This window comes from Garra rufa, chromosome 15, assembly GCF_049309525.1.
Source record: "Garra rufa chromosome 15, GarRuf1.0, whole genome shotgun sequence".
NCBI classification, from domain to species: Eukaryota; Metazoa; Chordata; class Actinopteri; order Cypriniformes; family Cyprinidae; genus Garra; species Garra rufa.
The window spans coordinates 23,888,992-23,904,531 of record NC_133375.1 but is presented as its reverse complement, the minus strand read 5'-3'; the positions used below and the strand labels follow the sequence as shown (position 1 = coordinate 23,904,531).

At 35.7% G+C, this 15,540-nt stretch overlaps 1 protein-coding gene across 1 annotated transcript; it reads left to right on the top strand.

The window, feature by feature from the left end:
• The first annotated feature begins 890 nt into the window (after window positions 1-890).
• dalrd3 (DALR anticodon binding domain containing 3) lies at window positions 891-14,686 on the top strand. Its single transcript, XM_073819185.1, has 13 exons — window positions 891-1,195; window positions 7,484-7,788; window positions 7,872-8,182; window positions 9,787-9,845; window positions 9,950-10,051; window positions 10,466-10,530; window positions 10,668-10,726; window positions 10,860-10,942; window positions 11,023-11,149; window positions 12,470-12,528; window positions 12,712-12,828; window positions 13,343-13,411; window positions 13,671-14,686. The coding sequence occupies exons 1-13, from the start codon at window positions 995-997 to the stop codon at window positions 13,788-13,790; spliced, it is 1,677 nt and encodes a 558-aa protein (XP_073675286.1). The 5' UTR covers window positions 891-994; the 3' UTR covers window positions 13,791-14,686.
• The last annotated feature ends 854 nt before the right edge of the window (window positions 14,687-15,540 follow it).

The window sequence follows — 15,540 nt, the reverse complement described above, 5'->3', positions numbered from 1 at the left end:
GTTGTTTTGGGAAGAGATCTAGATCTTACTGTAAACCACAACATGTGACATGTATTCTGGCCCAAGTTCAACTCTTACAGACAGTTGTTACCTGCAACAAACAAAGCGGAAGTACTCAAATACACAACTAAACAACCAGCATTCAAATATGCTTCAGTATGAAGTGTGACCAGATCTCTTTTTGATATACCGTTCTGAAGATTCCTATAAAACAATTTACTGATGGCGTCTTATTACTCTTCCATAAGGAAATATTTTCGTATTCAGAAGTTAAACATTAAAAACATGTTTATGCTGAAAACAATATTCCTGAGGCGGCCTACTTCAACACTGAACAGAATAACAAGCTGGCTTATATTTATTTAGAGAAAAGTCTGTTAAAAAAGATGGAATTTTTCACCTTTAGTCAGCCAAAAACTTAAGTATTATGTTATCTTATTTGATCAGAAAAGCAGAAATAGCTGTCAAGTGAGACTTGTAGTAAATACTTTAACGATGATAAATACTCTTTTCCTCACTCAAAGCTTAAAATGATATTGTAATAGCGCAATTAATATAGTCATGTAGGTTTAGAAGCAGAGATTCATGCATTTTGTGGGAACTAGATACATAACTATGTAACATCAGTGACAAGTAGTAGAGAAATCCATAGAATATCTTAAAAAGTGTCTATATTATTTAAAATTAAACCGGCAGCTTCTGAACAAAATGTATTTTTTTGCAAAAGAGCACTTTTACTTTCTGTTCTATCATTGACATAACTAATTTTGCCACACCCAAAATGGCGCCTTTTAGAAGGTCGCAACCGGGAACTGGTGTTACGTGAAAACAATGCCCCGCTCTAATCATTAACATTTTTAACGTTCCGGTCCCCATACATCTGTTTTGATTGGTGATCAATCGGAGCACAGCACTGCAGTGCTGCTACAGTCAATCTCAGTAGCATTCCTCGATTCCAGGCACTAATAACAATGTCAACGCACTGAGCCTAATTATGGAGGAAGCCGTGCCTTTTAGCATCGTGTCCACCGTCAAAGCGTTGAGCGGCGCGTTGCGGAGAGACGCTGAACATGACGCCGAGATCAGCCGCGAGCGAGAGAAGCTCTGGTTCAAGGAGAGCAGCGCTAAGAACCTGAGAAATCGTGACTTCTTGACACCCAACACGGTTTTGACAACGCTGTACGCCGGTGGAGAGGTAAGTCTGAAATTTCTGCTTACATGTGCGATTTTTATTTTCTGTGTTATGATATCTTCCTGGCCTGCACCAGTGACAGATGCGCTCTCATGCTTCTCCGCATGGCGATTTTACGCATGGCTTGAGGCGCCGTGGTGGATATATTTTCAAGCTTTTGCTTTGGACGTCTGGTTATGTATCACAAAGTCACAGACACAGAATTGTCCGAATGTAAGCCCGAGCTCTGCACAGACACGCAGGGCGCCAGCTAGACTGTTGACATTGGTGGCATCGACCAAACATTTGAACCCTGCGGCAGAAATGATTTAACTCCTCACTGCCCGTTAGATCTAGGTCAGAATATGCCAATGTTGATAACAACATGTAGGCAATTAGGAGAACCGTGTCATATAATCACGTCCTGGTTTATTACTATGTTTTTCCTCTAACAACAGAAACCTTGTTTAAGTTTTTTTTTTTTGAGGGAATTCTCAGGTAACTAACTTAAATTGTCTTTTCTCGCCTCTGACAAACAAACATGTAAATGACGTTTTAAACAAAAGGTTTTGTAATATTTAAATGTGTTGTAAGACGAAAAATAACGACAGAACGTATTAACAAACGTACCTTTTTATGTTTTGTCGATGTCGTCCGATAGGGGACCTCAACGAAAACTGCCAGAGCAGTAACTGTTGCTGTGGTTACCACACAAGTTGGCGTGCATCTAGTCTTTTGTGGTTACTAAAATGTAAAAATTGGAAATTATTTAAAAGTTATTACAGTTTAAAAATTAAAACGTACTTTTGACATCCTTTGTGGGAGAAATCTTAAAAGAGGGTTTGCGCTCTGTCATAATTTGGATGCGTGATACTTGGATGTAAACAGCAGCTTGGATTGGTTAATGTACTACAGAACACTTTTTTTCTGCTGATTTATGCTGTCTGAACCACTAAAAAAAACGTGTCTAAGCTGTTAAATCATATAGAGAAGGAAACCGGAAAGGGTGCAATATTTTGACAAACTAAAGTTAATAGGTGGTAAAGATACGTACAAGCAGTATTAATTAAGATGCTAGCCTAATATTTCACCTACCTCACTGGAAATAAGAACAAGCACAAATGTTGTCAGGATTCTTGCCCTGGAAATCCTGGTTCAGTTTGGCCAACCACAAACACTAATTGTTTTTCAGTGTTTTTTTTTTTTTTTTTTTTTTTGCACTCTTCTTCTTGATTTGTTATAACGTTTGCCAGTCTATAGTACTCCAAAAGTTTTTTTTGGTCTGACCAATTAGTACAGCCCAAAACATGACAATAATTGACCATTTTCAAATACAAGTTTCATTCAGTTCAGTGGCATTGTTTACGTTCAGTACTGCCAATATGGCTGATTAATGGTGCATCGTGAAAACACTCTTTTGACCAATTTGGAGTACAGGTCACAGTTATGTCACTTGCAGCTGTGCACGCATTGTGGTAGCAGAAAAATACTGGTAACGAGTAGGGTTGTGACGATGAGGAAATTTCCCCAGCGGTTAATCGGCATGTGACAACACCGGTAATACCGGTATCACCGTGGGGGTGGGGGTTTCCTCTTTTCCTCTTATTTTCTGCATTTAAATAGCTTATAAATGCGTGCATATTATACTTTCACTTTCAGTTTTACGGGAATTGGCAATTCGGCGTGAATTGTTTGAATGGATGACAAAAAAAAAAACTTTGAACCCAAAATGTTGTCAAACAGGCGCTTTTGCATTGCGTTTTGACTAGGGGTGTGAACCTACAGTGGTCTTACGGTTCAGTTCGATTACGATTATCATGTCATCGATTCGGTTCAATACAATATCTCGATGCACTGCATACTCATTTTTTAAATTTTTTTAGGTCTACAAATATATACAATTGTGTTAATAAATACAAACAGTCAGATATATGAACTGAAACTTTAATCTTACCTTCTCAATGAAAACACTTCTTGCATTTATCAAACAAAATTAAAGTCTGGGCACAGAAGACAACAGCAACATTTAGAACAAATACTCAAAAGTAAATACTTGGGCTTTGGTTTCGTTCTAGAGTTCCGGCATATTCTTTTCTGAAAAGTGTCTGCGTGAGGGAAGCTTATATCGCGGCTCCAGTGTATTTAACAGGTGGCGAAACCCGGGGTTTTCCACCACAGAAAAGGGCGGTTTATCTTTTGCTATAAAAGCTGCCGCTATAGTCATTTTAAGCATGAAAAACTAAACCGAATACGATACCAACCGAGAGGTACCGCTCAGATCTTATTTAATTGAAACAAGGGAACGAATAGAGTCCTACACGAGCCCAGCCTGAGACTCTCAGACATAAACCCCGTCCTTGTCCGACAATTTATCAGAACAGAGTTATCGTGTTGCAGCCAATAAAATAGTTCAGTTTTGGATTTTAATGGCAAAGTGGCTAGATTTCGTTTTGTTTCCTTTTTATGTTAATTTACAAATATGTTTGGAACATTTTATATTTGTTAAATTCAAGTTTTTGTTTTTTAAAGTAATGACCTAAAGACCAAGCGGTCAGCGGCAATGAGTTGAGCATGTTTGATAAATTTAGCCGTCTCAAATCAACACGACTTGCATTAAACAAGATCTATAGACAAAACACTTGATGCATTTCAGAATATTAATTTAATTAATTAGTTTTGACACTAAATCGTCCGCCATTCTCTTTCTGTAAACTCGACTCCTCTCGTTCTCCTCAAGTGATAAATGAAATATGACGCATTGTTATGTTCAGTTTTTAATTATAGTGCATTCTCTCGTCTTAAAGGTGCAGTGTGTAGATTTTTGTGGCCTCTAGCGGTGAGATTGTGAATTGCAACCAACGGCTCCCGTCCACTGCTCACCCCTCCCTTTACAGAAGCTACGGTGGCCCACACGGGATTAAGATGTCGTGGTTTTAGACAGCAAAGAGTAATGAGGTTTCTTTTAAAACGTAAATTAAGTAATTATATTTACTTAATAATTAACTAAAACGATGTTATTGTGAATATTTCAGTTACTTGTTCATCATTGTGTCAGTGTTTTTCCGCTAGAACAACAGTGATGAAACGCGATCTGTAGAGCAGTTTGTCCGTTTAGGGCTACTGTAGAAACAATACGGCGACTTCCATGTGAGGGGACCCGCGGTGTATGTAGATATAAACTGATAATTCTAATTAAAACATAATGGTTCATTAAGTAAGGTCTTTATACATCCCTGAAAACATAGTTATGTATACTATATTGCATTTCTGTCTAGAGATCCTCTTAAATATTACACATTGCACCTTTAAGTAAATTATTTAGAATTATATTTTCCATTTAATTCAAATAAACAATTAGAAAAAACGACTGGACTGGGGACACGCTTTTCAAAGTCCTGTTTGTGTCCTCCGACTTTCAAAAGGTTTTGTTAAAGTAATGTCTTGTATTGTAGAATGCACGTTCAGCACCGTCGAGAGTTTCGCACGGTCGTTAAAACGAAAGCAAAAGTAAAAGACGCACCCGCATTCAAAAGCAATTTTAATACCCCACGTTAAGAGAGCGACTCCCCAATGTGCGCAAATTAGGCTACATAAAATATCTAGGCTGTTATTAGTATGTGGCCTGTAATAAGTTGTCAATAACTCTGAATCATACTTAAAATTCGGTCTCTATTTTCACTTTGAATACTGAAAGAGTAGCCTACTTTGATTATGACTGCATAATAATGAAGAACTGGGTCCTTTACTGTTTGTTGTTAGATTGTTTAAAAATACAGTGGTTGCCTCTAATTTAAATGGCTGTACCTATAATAGAGAAAATAAACATTTTGTTCATGTACTCATATTTTCATTAATTCTTGTCCCTTGCTTTGGGCATGAAATAAATATATAAAAAGGCTTTCAGAATCAGCCCATTTGATTTGCTTGGCAATCAGAATCAGCCATGAAGAATCAAGATCGGTGCATTACTAAAAAGAAATTGGGTGCTCCTCTTTTTGTTGTTGATGCTCCTACCTTTTTCAAGTTTAATAGTAAACTTTTTGTTTAATAGTTTATTTAAATTTTGTGTAATAATATTTTTTTTTTCATTAAAAAAAGGTTAATAAAGGGAAATATTTTGTTTAAAAGATGCTCTTGAGTGTACATGTTACATTTAAATAAAAAAGTAATGTCAGAATGTCTGCCGAGGTTTTAAGACATTCAAAGTGTTTTAAAGTCTAAATTTTTGCAACTTCATTGACTACTTTTTTTTTTTTTGTAGGCTGTATTACATTTAATTCGGATGACAGATGAATATCTATTACCTGTTTATTTTAGTATGATCATTACGGTAACACTTTACAATAAGGTTCATTAGCTAAACATTGGTTAATGTATTAACTAACATGAACTAACCATGAGCAATACATTTGTTACTGTATTTACTAATCTTTATTAACATTAGTTAACGGAAATACAGTTGTTCATTGTTTGTTTACGTTAGTTCACACTGCATTAACTAATGTTAACAAAATTTTAATAATGTATTAGTAAATGTTGAAATTAACATTAACACAGATTAATAAATGCTGTATAAGTGCAGTTCATTATTAGTTCATGTTAACTAATGTGGTTAACTAATGTTAACTAATGAACCTTATTGTAAAGTGTTACCATCATTACATATATAAATGATTAAAAAAAGTATAATAATAATAATAATCACCATTAAAAAAAGCATTTCTCTAGGGAAATGTAATATCGCAAGAAATATCGTTATCGCAATATTCACCACCAATATCGCATATTTTCCCAATATCGTGCAGCCCTACTCTTAATAGTGTTCATTGTCTGTCGAATTACGTCATTTACAGATTTTGCCATACATCTATGCCATATGTACATCAACTTGACATAGTCACCACTAGTAAGCTACTAAATATATTGTAGAAACTAAAATTTTCTGTACATCTGCTTTGCAATGATTTGCATTGTGAAAAAGTGGTATACAAATAAACTTGAATTGAATATTTAAAAAAAATAAAAAATAGAAGACAAATGAAGAATGTTTTGTACATTTTAAAGTTAAATTCTTCTATTTAATGCACTTTGAGAGTTCAAAATTAAAAGCTCCAACCCATGTTTTTAACTAAGAAAACTTAAGTCAGAGAAAGTCAGTGAATTGTATTGTACCTGAACTTCTTATGACAGTAATAGCTGTATATTGTAAAATAATTGAACTGTAAAATGAACGAAAATGGAAATTACATAGGTATATTATTTTTGCTTTGCTTACTTTCCTTATTTCTACACGTGAAATATTTTAAATTTGGACTGCAGTGTTACCCATTTAAACCTCTAGCTGTCAGCAATTCATACTGCAATTTTAAGCTTTAATTTTGACGGAAATGGCAGTAGAGCTTTAATTTTGATGGAAACCTCCAGCTTCAGTAAAAACAGGCTTACAAACATACATGGAAAAACTTTAAAGACCTTTTATTTTAGAATAAGAAGTCTTGTTATATTTTAAAAACTACACTTTTTGCCCGGAAGATCTATCGTTTCATATCAAGATGCATGAAATACTTTTTTGCCTTCATGTGAAACATCAGATTTTGTGGGTTCCTGTTTAAATGACTGGTTAGCAGCCATGAAATTTCACAGAACAGCGGTGAATGTGACCTCACCCTAAAGGGTTAGTTCACCCAAAAATGAAAATTCTGTAATTATTACTCACCCTCATGTCATTACAAACTTGTATGACCTTTGTTCATCTTCAGAACACAAACAAAGATATGAATTTTGATGAAATCTGAAAAAAAAAACTGCATAAAACAAACGGCATAAAAACAGAAATTGCAATTGTCTTTTCTCCCCTATTCTGACGTATAGTAAAACAGCTTCTCAAACTAGAAAAATTGTAGGGTGGGATTTTCATCAGTCGGAAATTGATTGGATCGACCGGATCACTGTCATTTGCTTATTGCTGGGATCTCGTGTAACTGACAGGTTGCTGAAAGGGAGGGATTCTTGTCCTGCCTTTATGCTAGTGCACACGTTATCAGAGAAGAGATGCCTTTGTGCGGGGGAGGGGACCATGTTTTTAAATAAATATATTATTTGAAAAAAATGTGCAAGGATAAATCATTTATAATAAACACTGCAATATTACAAAAATAACAATTGATCACTTTTGATTTCATCACTTTATACCGTTTTTAGCAAGGGTTTTGATTTAATGAGAAAGTGTCTCGGGGTAGCTGCACTAAATATGTAAATTGTTACACTAAATACACTTTAGTACAATTTTCATGATTGTCCATGTGTTTTCAGGTTCCCTCTGATGTTCTCAGTGGCATTCACTCTCTTCGCGGCAGCGGTGTATTGCCGATGGGAGCCACTGAAGTGACAGCAGAAGGCCTGCGTGTGTGTGTGGATCGCTGTGCAGCCTTCAAAGGTGTTTTATGTGGAATAACGCCATATCTGAGACCTGCTGCTCAGAGACAGGGCTGTGTCCTCATCAACTGCCCTGCCCTTCACACCAAACAAACCATACCATCTCCAGATACACTAGCTCTGGGGCAGCTGCGAACCGTTCTCATTGCCGACCACCTCGGGGCACAGCTCAGAAGACAAGGGTGAGTGCTTTGACTTTTATGATCTGGCATACATTTTGTCACCAAAAGAATAGTTTGATCAACTCTTTCTTTATTTCTTTTAGGTACACTGTGTCCTTTTGTCCAGCCTTGCCACAGGACAGTGACATCGTCAACTTTCTGAAAACACTAGGCATTGATTGGCCAACAGTCCCTGTCAGCTGGACCAATGAGGACAGAGAGGAGAAGATGAAAAAAGCTTTAGAGAACTCAACCTACAGAGACAGAGAGATGGACAGGGGGAAAAGGAGAAGCAGAGGAGAGGAAATAGAGGGAGAGAAAAGAGGGATAAAAGAACAAGTTAGGATAAACCTTAAACAAGTGGTACAGGACGAGAACCTTCAGGGGTATGATCCCAGTCTTGGCACTTGCACAGGTGAGCTGTAGTGTGTTTATTAGGGATTTAATGGGTTAATTTTTTCATGGTTTGGTTTATATACAATATTTGTGTCTGTTTGGCCAGTACATGAGTAGAATGTTTGATGTTGAGATTTTAATTGTGTTTTGTTTTATAAATATTTTAACCTTGTCATTGACCAATACAGTTCCATTTGCTGATGTTTTTTTTTTTTTTAAACAAGACACTTGTTATATATTCATTAAAATGCACCACACTGTAACCACACTGTCATTAATTATTCATTAAAATGCACCACACTGTAAATTTAACTAGGAATGCACAATTTATTGGTTTGATATACACTACCAGTCAAACATTTAATGTTTTTCTAAAGAATCTCTTCTGCTCATTAAGCCTGCATTTATTTGATCCAATGTACAGTAAAACAGTAACATTATGACATATTTTCATTATTTAAAATAACAGTTTTCTATTTAAATCTATTTTAAAATTTAATTTATTCCTGATTCCAAAGCTGATTTTTTTTTATCAAAAATGTATTATGTTGAAAACAGTTGTGTAGAAATTTTTTGTTTTCAGTTTTTTTTTTTTTTGATGAATAGAAACTTCAGAAGAACTGCTTTTATCTGAAAATATTTCTTAACATTATAAGTGTCTTTATCATCACTTTTGATCAATTTAAAGCATCCTTGCTAAATAAAAGTATTAATTTCTATAATTTCTTTCCCCAAAAAAATAAACTGACTCAAAGCTTTTGAATGGTATAGTGTATAATGTTACAAAAGATTTTTATTTCAGATAAAAAATGTTTCTTGACGAGATCAAATCAGCATATTAGAATGATTTCTGAAGGATTATGTGACACAGAAGACTGGAGTAATGGTGCTGAAAATGTTGTTTTGATCACAGGAATAAATTACTTTTTAAAATATATTAAAATAAAAAAGTTATTTTAAATAGTAAAAATATTTCAAAGTGTTAAAATAATGCAGTCTTGGTGAGCAGAAGAGACTTCTTAAAAAAACATTAAAAAAGTCTTACTGTTCAAAAATTTATTGAATTTTATTGACGTCGACATTAAAAATTTTGTTATACTTTATTATTTCATTCATTATTGGCCTTTAGACTTTTGCAACAATCTAATATTCACTTGAAATTGATTCGAATGCGATATGGCGTAGCTTGTCAGAGATTTACGTCTCTGTGTATTAATTGCCGCTCCAGCGGAACCTGAGCGGAACGCATGTGATGGAGATTTACTACTAATCAAAGCACCGGCTTCATTGACTAAACGCGCCTCACAATATCGTTCGATATATTGTCCAGCCCTAATGTAAATGTATGTGTTTTTCAAAACTGAAAGTTGTTGTGATGCCTAAATTCATGTTTAGCATTTAAAATAATTTAAAATGTAAAATAATAATAGATTTTCAGTTATAGTATTTTCAGGCTAGTTGCACAAGAGGCAACAAGATGAGATTAACTAGGCTGGAATGAATTGTCAACCAGAATCTGTTTCCAAGGACCTTTCACTCCTAGTGTTTCAGTGCTAAATTGTTGAATAGCCTTAGTTTTACCCTGTAATATGCATAAGTCAGTGATTTCTTTTTTTTTTCCAGTGCAGAGAGAGGCTTTGTGTCATCTGGCCCAGCTGGACAGTGCTACCGCAGATTTCCCTGTGAGTCAAAAGGACCCTCTGTCTGGATTATATCTGTCTGCTTTAAATTTACAATGAGTTCCCATGTTTTAGTTGGACGCTTGTAATGGATTTCTCTACTTTAGGTCCCTACGGCAACAGCCGTGCATGTCACTTCCTGTCAGGATGAGTTTCGTCAGCAGCAAACAGCCATGTTGTGGAGAGCAGCGGGTGCAACGGCAGTGCAGGTTTCACACTCTCTGCCCACACAGACACATTTGTCCATCAGCTGTACCAGCGCGCTTTACATATTAAACAATTGCTTTCTGTTTTGTATCTACTGTCCTGTAACAGGAGCTTTGCGTTGAACCTATCAAAGGACTCATTCTTTTTTTCGTTTTTTTTTTAACTAGCCAATAGCTTTAGTTATATCACAGCTATAAACCATTATTTGGTACGTCCTAATTAGTAGCAGCTGAATTGTGCAAAGGTCATTCTCATTTAGAGAGCATTTGAAAGGATCCGATCAATGTTTATTTTCCGCTTTCTGGAAGAGCAAGTTTTCAGCTCAAATGGTGCACATCTGCACATGTCTGTATGTTAGACTATCTTTGCCGGAAAATGAAGGAATTAATGAATAATTGCTTTTTCCTCTCTATTAGAGATTGGTGATTTGTGGTCCTGTTAAAACTCCTGGTGTTCAGATGAATGCAGCTCAGTATCTTCAGTAAGGAAAAACTTTAGAACAGCAATTCTCTAATGCTTTTTCTAATGCTTTATCAGCTCTATAAATCATTCTTACAAGACTTCAGTTTATAAGGCTGATAACTACAGTGTTACATGTTTGACTGTGTAATTCTGTAGGTTAAGAAAAGCTCAGATGAAAGAGGCCTCAGAAATGAAGTATGGAGACCAAGTTGAAGGTGTGCTTATTTGTGCATTCTATAAAAAAAGAATTTTTACCGCATGTGTTATTAGTAAAATAGCCTGGAATTGTTTGTGATGCCTGTTAATACCAGATGTGAACTCTCTGTGTGACATTATTTGCTCTCTTAGGTCAGACATGGGATGACATCATTAGAGTCATGACCTCAGCCACCGTGAGGTTTGAATTGCTGTCCACAGTGCACACAAGTCCGGTGAGTGTATTTGCATGTGTGCGTGCGTGTGTGTGGAGTATATTTTCCTGCATCAGAGATGACTGACAGCTCTTTTTCAGGTGACCTTAGATGTTCAGCGGGACAGTGGTGTGTCCACAAAGGGCCCCAGGGGTGGAGTCTTTGTCATGTATAACTGTGCTCGTCTTCACACACTTTTCAGCAGCTACGAGAAAGGGGTGGAACAAGGTAGCACACACACACACACACACACACACACACACACTTGATGTTCTAAGCAATATTATTAAGATAGTAGCCATGGAGTTGTTTTTTTAAAGTGCATTCAGTATGACTACACCCAAATCTTAAAGGGGTCACCGGATGCCCAGTTTCCAGAAGTTGATATGATTCTTTAGGGTCTTGATGAAAAGTCTTATCAAAAGCAGCCCTGTTCACAGCAAACCCTTTCGGTGCATGCCCCTTTAAATGCTAATGAGCTCTGCTTCTGTCAGGTGACAAGCGATTCGAGAGACTGTAAGCTTTAGCCGTGGAACTTGCTTACTAGCACATTATTAGGAAAGGCGATTTGCAAAGATTCATAAACCCTTATACTCACTTCTTCTGTAGGTGAAGCTGGAACACGAATGATTTGCGCAAACATAAATGCATTTAGGTAGATCGGCGGGCACATTCCCTTCAAAAACGAAAGTAACGTTAATCCACTGCATCTTCAGTGGCTCAAATGTTGGGAATAAATAACAACTGCTATGTTCATTATTACATCCAACAACAAAACACCTCAATTGCTCAATCAGAGACATTCTTGTCTATCCCTGCTCTGGTGTCGAAACAATGGCGGACTGTTCTTAGCTCAGTTTGGACAGGTTTATGGTAAGATGGTCGTGTCAATCAATAATCGCGGGAGCAGGCTGTGCAGAACTACTTCATTCTGCTAGGAATCTCAGGATAGCCTGATTTGAGAAAGTGTTTATTATTGAGGATTTAAAAAAATCACTGGGTGGATTTTTATCATTATAGGGTGGTTGTGTACACACACTGCCAACACAAATTTGTGTGCAAACAACATGTAAAAGTTAATTTTGCATCAGATGACCCCTTTGTTGTATATCATTTTATTAGGCAAGTGCTATGTTTTTTTTTATTGCTAGTTACTATTCTAAATTATGGTAATGGAAAAACAGTAAAAGATAATATAAACTACCAGTCAAAAGTTTTTATAAGTTAGGATCTTTTTATGTTTTTTTTTTTTTTTAAAGAAGTCTCTTCTGATCATCAAGCCTGCATTTATTTGATCCAAAGTACAGCAAAAATGTACAGAAAATGTACAGAATTAAACAACAATAGCCAATGTAGTCTGTGCAACAACATAGGTATGGTATTTCGATTGGTCATGTTGTTTGGGGCTGTGTACAACTTTGCAATTGGCTGAAGTAAAGAAATCAATTCCCATCTTTCTCCTTTGCACCTTTTGATTAACTGCATGTTAAATGGTAAAATGTTGTGTAATTTGTGAAATAATATCCATGTCTGTTTTGAAATATGTAGGTCTTTATCCAGAAATCCCTGGAGGCACAGAGCTGGACTTTTCTGCCCTAAAAGAGGAGGTAAAGCAATATGCCAATAACATGTCCTTTTTATGCTGATAGTCATATTTGTTGCATCCTTATTTAAGTATTTGAAGTATTCTTCAGTTGCTACATTTATGCCAAATGTAATCATGTTTTTGTGTTTAGTGCGATAGAAGTGGTTTACATGGGGATAATATTGACATTTCATTTTTTTTTTAGGGGGAGTGGCTCCTTCTCTTCAATTACCTCATTCCGTTCTCTGAGTTGCTGGACCAATCGGGACAAGTCTTGGAGCATGAAGGCGGTACAGCCAGAGTTAATTTAAGGACTGAACAGGTGCTTAAGGTTTTGTTTCTCTGGTGGAGTTTGGAGTTGATTTTAAAAGGATAGTTCACCCAAAATTGAAAATTCTGCCTTTATTTTATTCACCCTCATGTCGTTCCAAACCTGTAAGACCTTTGATGATCTTCAGAACACAAATTAAGATTTTTTTGATGAAATCCAAGAGATTTCTGATCCTGCATAGACTGCAACGCAACTACCATGTTCAAGGCCCATAAAGGTAGTAAGGACATCGTTAAAATAGTCCATGTGACATCAGTCGTTCAACCGAAATGTTATGACGCTTACATCAAAAATATCTTAATTTTTGTCCCTAAAATAAAGATCTTACGGGTTTGGGACAACATGAGGGTGAGTAATTAATGACAGAATTTATATTTTTGGGTGAGCTATCTCTTTAAGGATCTTCCTAGTACCTCCACTCATCTCTCTTTTTCTCTCTGCCATCTTGGCTTCATTAATATAGCTATCCATAACTAAAATGTGTGTGTTTTGTTTGTCTTGTCAGGTGTGCAGATTTTTGGTGTCTCTCAGTAAAGATTTTAGCTCCTACTACAACAGAGTTCATGTCCTTGGGGTAAGACATTATGGATCTGTGTGGTTGTTCATGAATCAGTTTTTGAATTTCAATCAGTTTCTGTTTATGTAAGGATATTTCAGATTATGCTACACACTTAAAACTGCTTATTAATTACAATTTAATGTATGATTTAGTGTGTATTTTGCATATTTGTGTGTGTATCAGCATTAACAGTGATTAATATGATTAAACAAGTTAAGGGCCATTAACTTTCCACTCCTTCCTTTTCTTTCTTTATCTCTCTCTCTCTCTTTAGGAGCCCCTGCCTCATCTTTTTAATCAGATGTTTTGTCGTTTATTGTTGCTGAGAGCATTAAGAGAACTTTACCACAGCGCCCTGGACTCCCTTAACCTTCCCCCAATTCCCCAACTATAGCATCTCCAGTACAGACATTACACACTAACAACCACAAACTCCCTCCCTTAACAGCCAGCACTCTTCCATTTTTCTCAGTTATTACACCTTAGATACCTTCCTCATAGCCATAATTGCTTGGCCATCTTGTCCGAATAGTCCAATATTCCTTTTGCCCTTAAAAAAAGACTGTTTTACCACTAATAGCCATAAACAAGGCAGGACAGACTGCAATAAATCTGTCACTCTTCACCCTTTCATCCAGTAATACTGAGTCTGAAAATTCACCCCTAAAATGTCAACAGCTTCCTTTCACGCTGAATTTAAATTCCCCTGCACAACATTCATACATTCTGCCCTCCTGCATGAATATGTATTCTATGTAATAATGTTTAATTGGTGTTAGTGCCCAGCTCTGTTTGTTCAACTCTGAACACATATTTACAGTGCAGCACAGTTGTTCTCACAGTCTAATAGATGCACACACAATAAAGTATCTGTCCCCCACTGTTTCTGATTAGGAATCATGTCAGCGTGGTTGGCGATCGTTTGATATTCTTGAAATGTCATGATCTGGGATGCTACTTCCTTTAAGATGAAAATAGTCTCATCTGTACCAAATATAATGTCTTAATTTAAAGTCTTAAATTCCCTCAGTGACCCTCATGGTTTATGCCACTGTAAGTGTGCAGGTGTAGTACTGAGATTCCTTGTGTGCCATACAGAGTTGGAGTTTTCACAGATCTGTGCCATACGCCACACAGTATTCAAAACCCTGAGAGTAATAAACACATTTTGAGTGACTTTAACATTCTCACATTTCAAAGTTTTGTTAGTGGTGATTTCACTCAATGTATTTAAAAAAAAAAAACAGCATCCCGCAGAGACTTCAGAATTAAAAAGAGTGTCTGCCTCAACTTCTGGGTTGGTTGTTTTTCAAGTGTGCAAATGTTTGACTATCTATCCGTACACAAGTCTTTTGTTTGTTTTAATGATAGCACTTTACAGTAAGGGTTAATTAGTCACCATTAGTTAATGCAATAGATAACAAACCCTGAACTTTTTTTACTTGATTCAATAATCATGTTTATTATTTATTTATTCATGTTCCGTCATAATTGATCATAATTTGTTCATGTTAATTTTTACAATTTAAAGTGTTTTTGTGTAGGATAGATTTCTGTTAGATATTAACATTAACCATTTTTATTTACATAATTTAATGTTAGCAGGTGGATAAACTTATTTTAATGTATAGAATATTGTAGTTTTGTCATTTCTGTATATCAATCTATATATATATATATATATATATATATATATATATATATACAGTTGAAGTCAAAAGTTTACATACACCTTGCAAAATCTGCAAAATTTTAATTATTTTACCAAAATAAGAGGGATCATAAATGCATGTTATTTTTTTAGTTAGTACTGACCTGAATAAAATATTTAACGTAAAAAAAATCTTTCAGGTCCCACAAATTCTTTGGTTTTTTTAGCATTTTTGTGTATTTGAACACTTTCCAACAATGACTGATTTTGAGATCCATCTTTTTTCGCTGAGGACAACTGAGGGGTGTACACTTTTGAACAGAATGACGATGTGTAATTTTTTTCTTATTTTGCGTACATATAATAGTTTTTTCACTTTGTACACCCTTTCAGAAGCTATAGAAAATCCTTAAGTTAAATTTACCCTCATCTTCAAATTCAAAAGTTTTCACCCCCTGGCTTATAATGCATTGTGTTTCCTTCTGAAGCATCA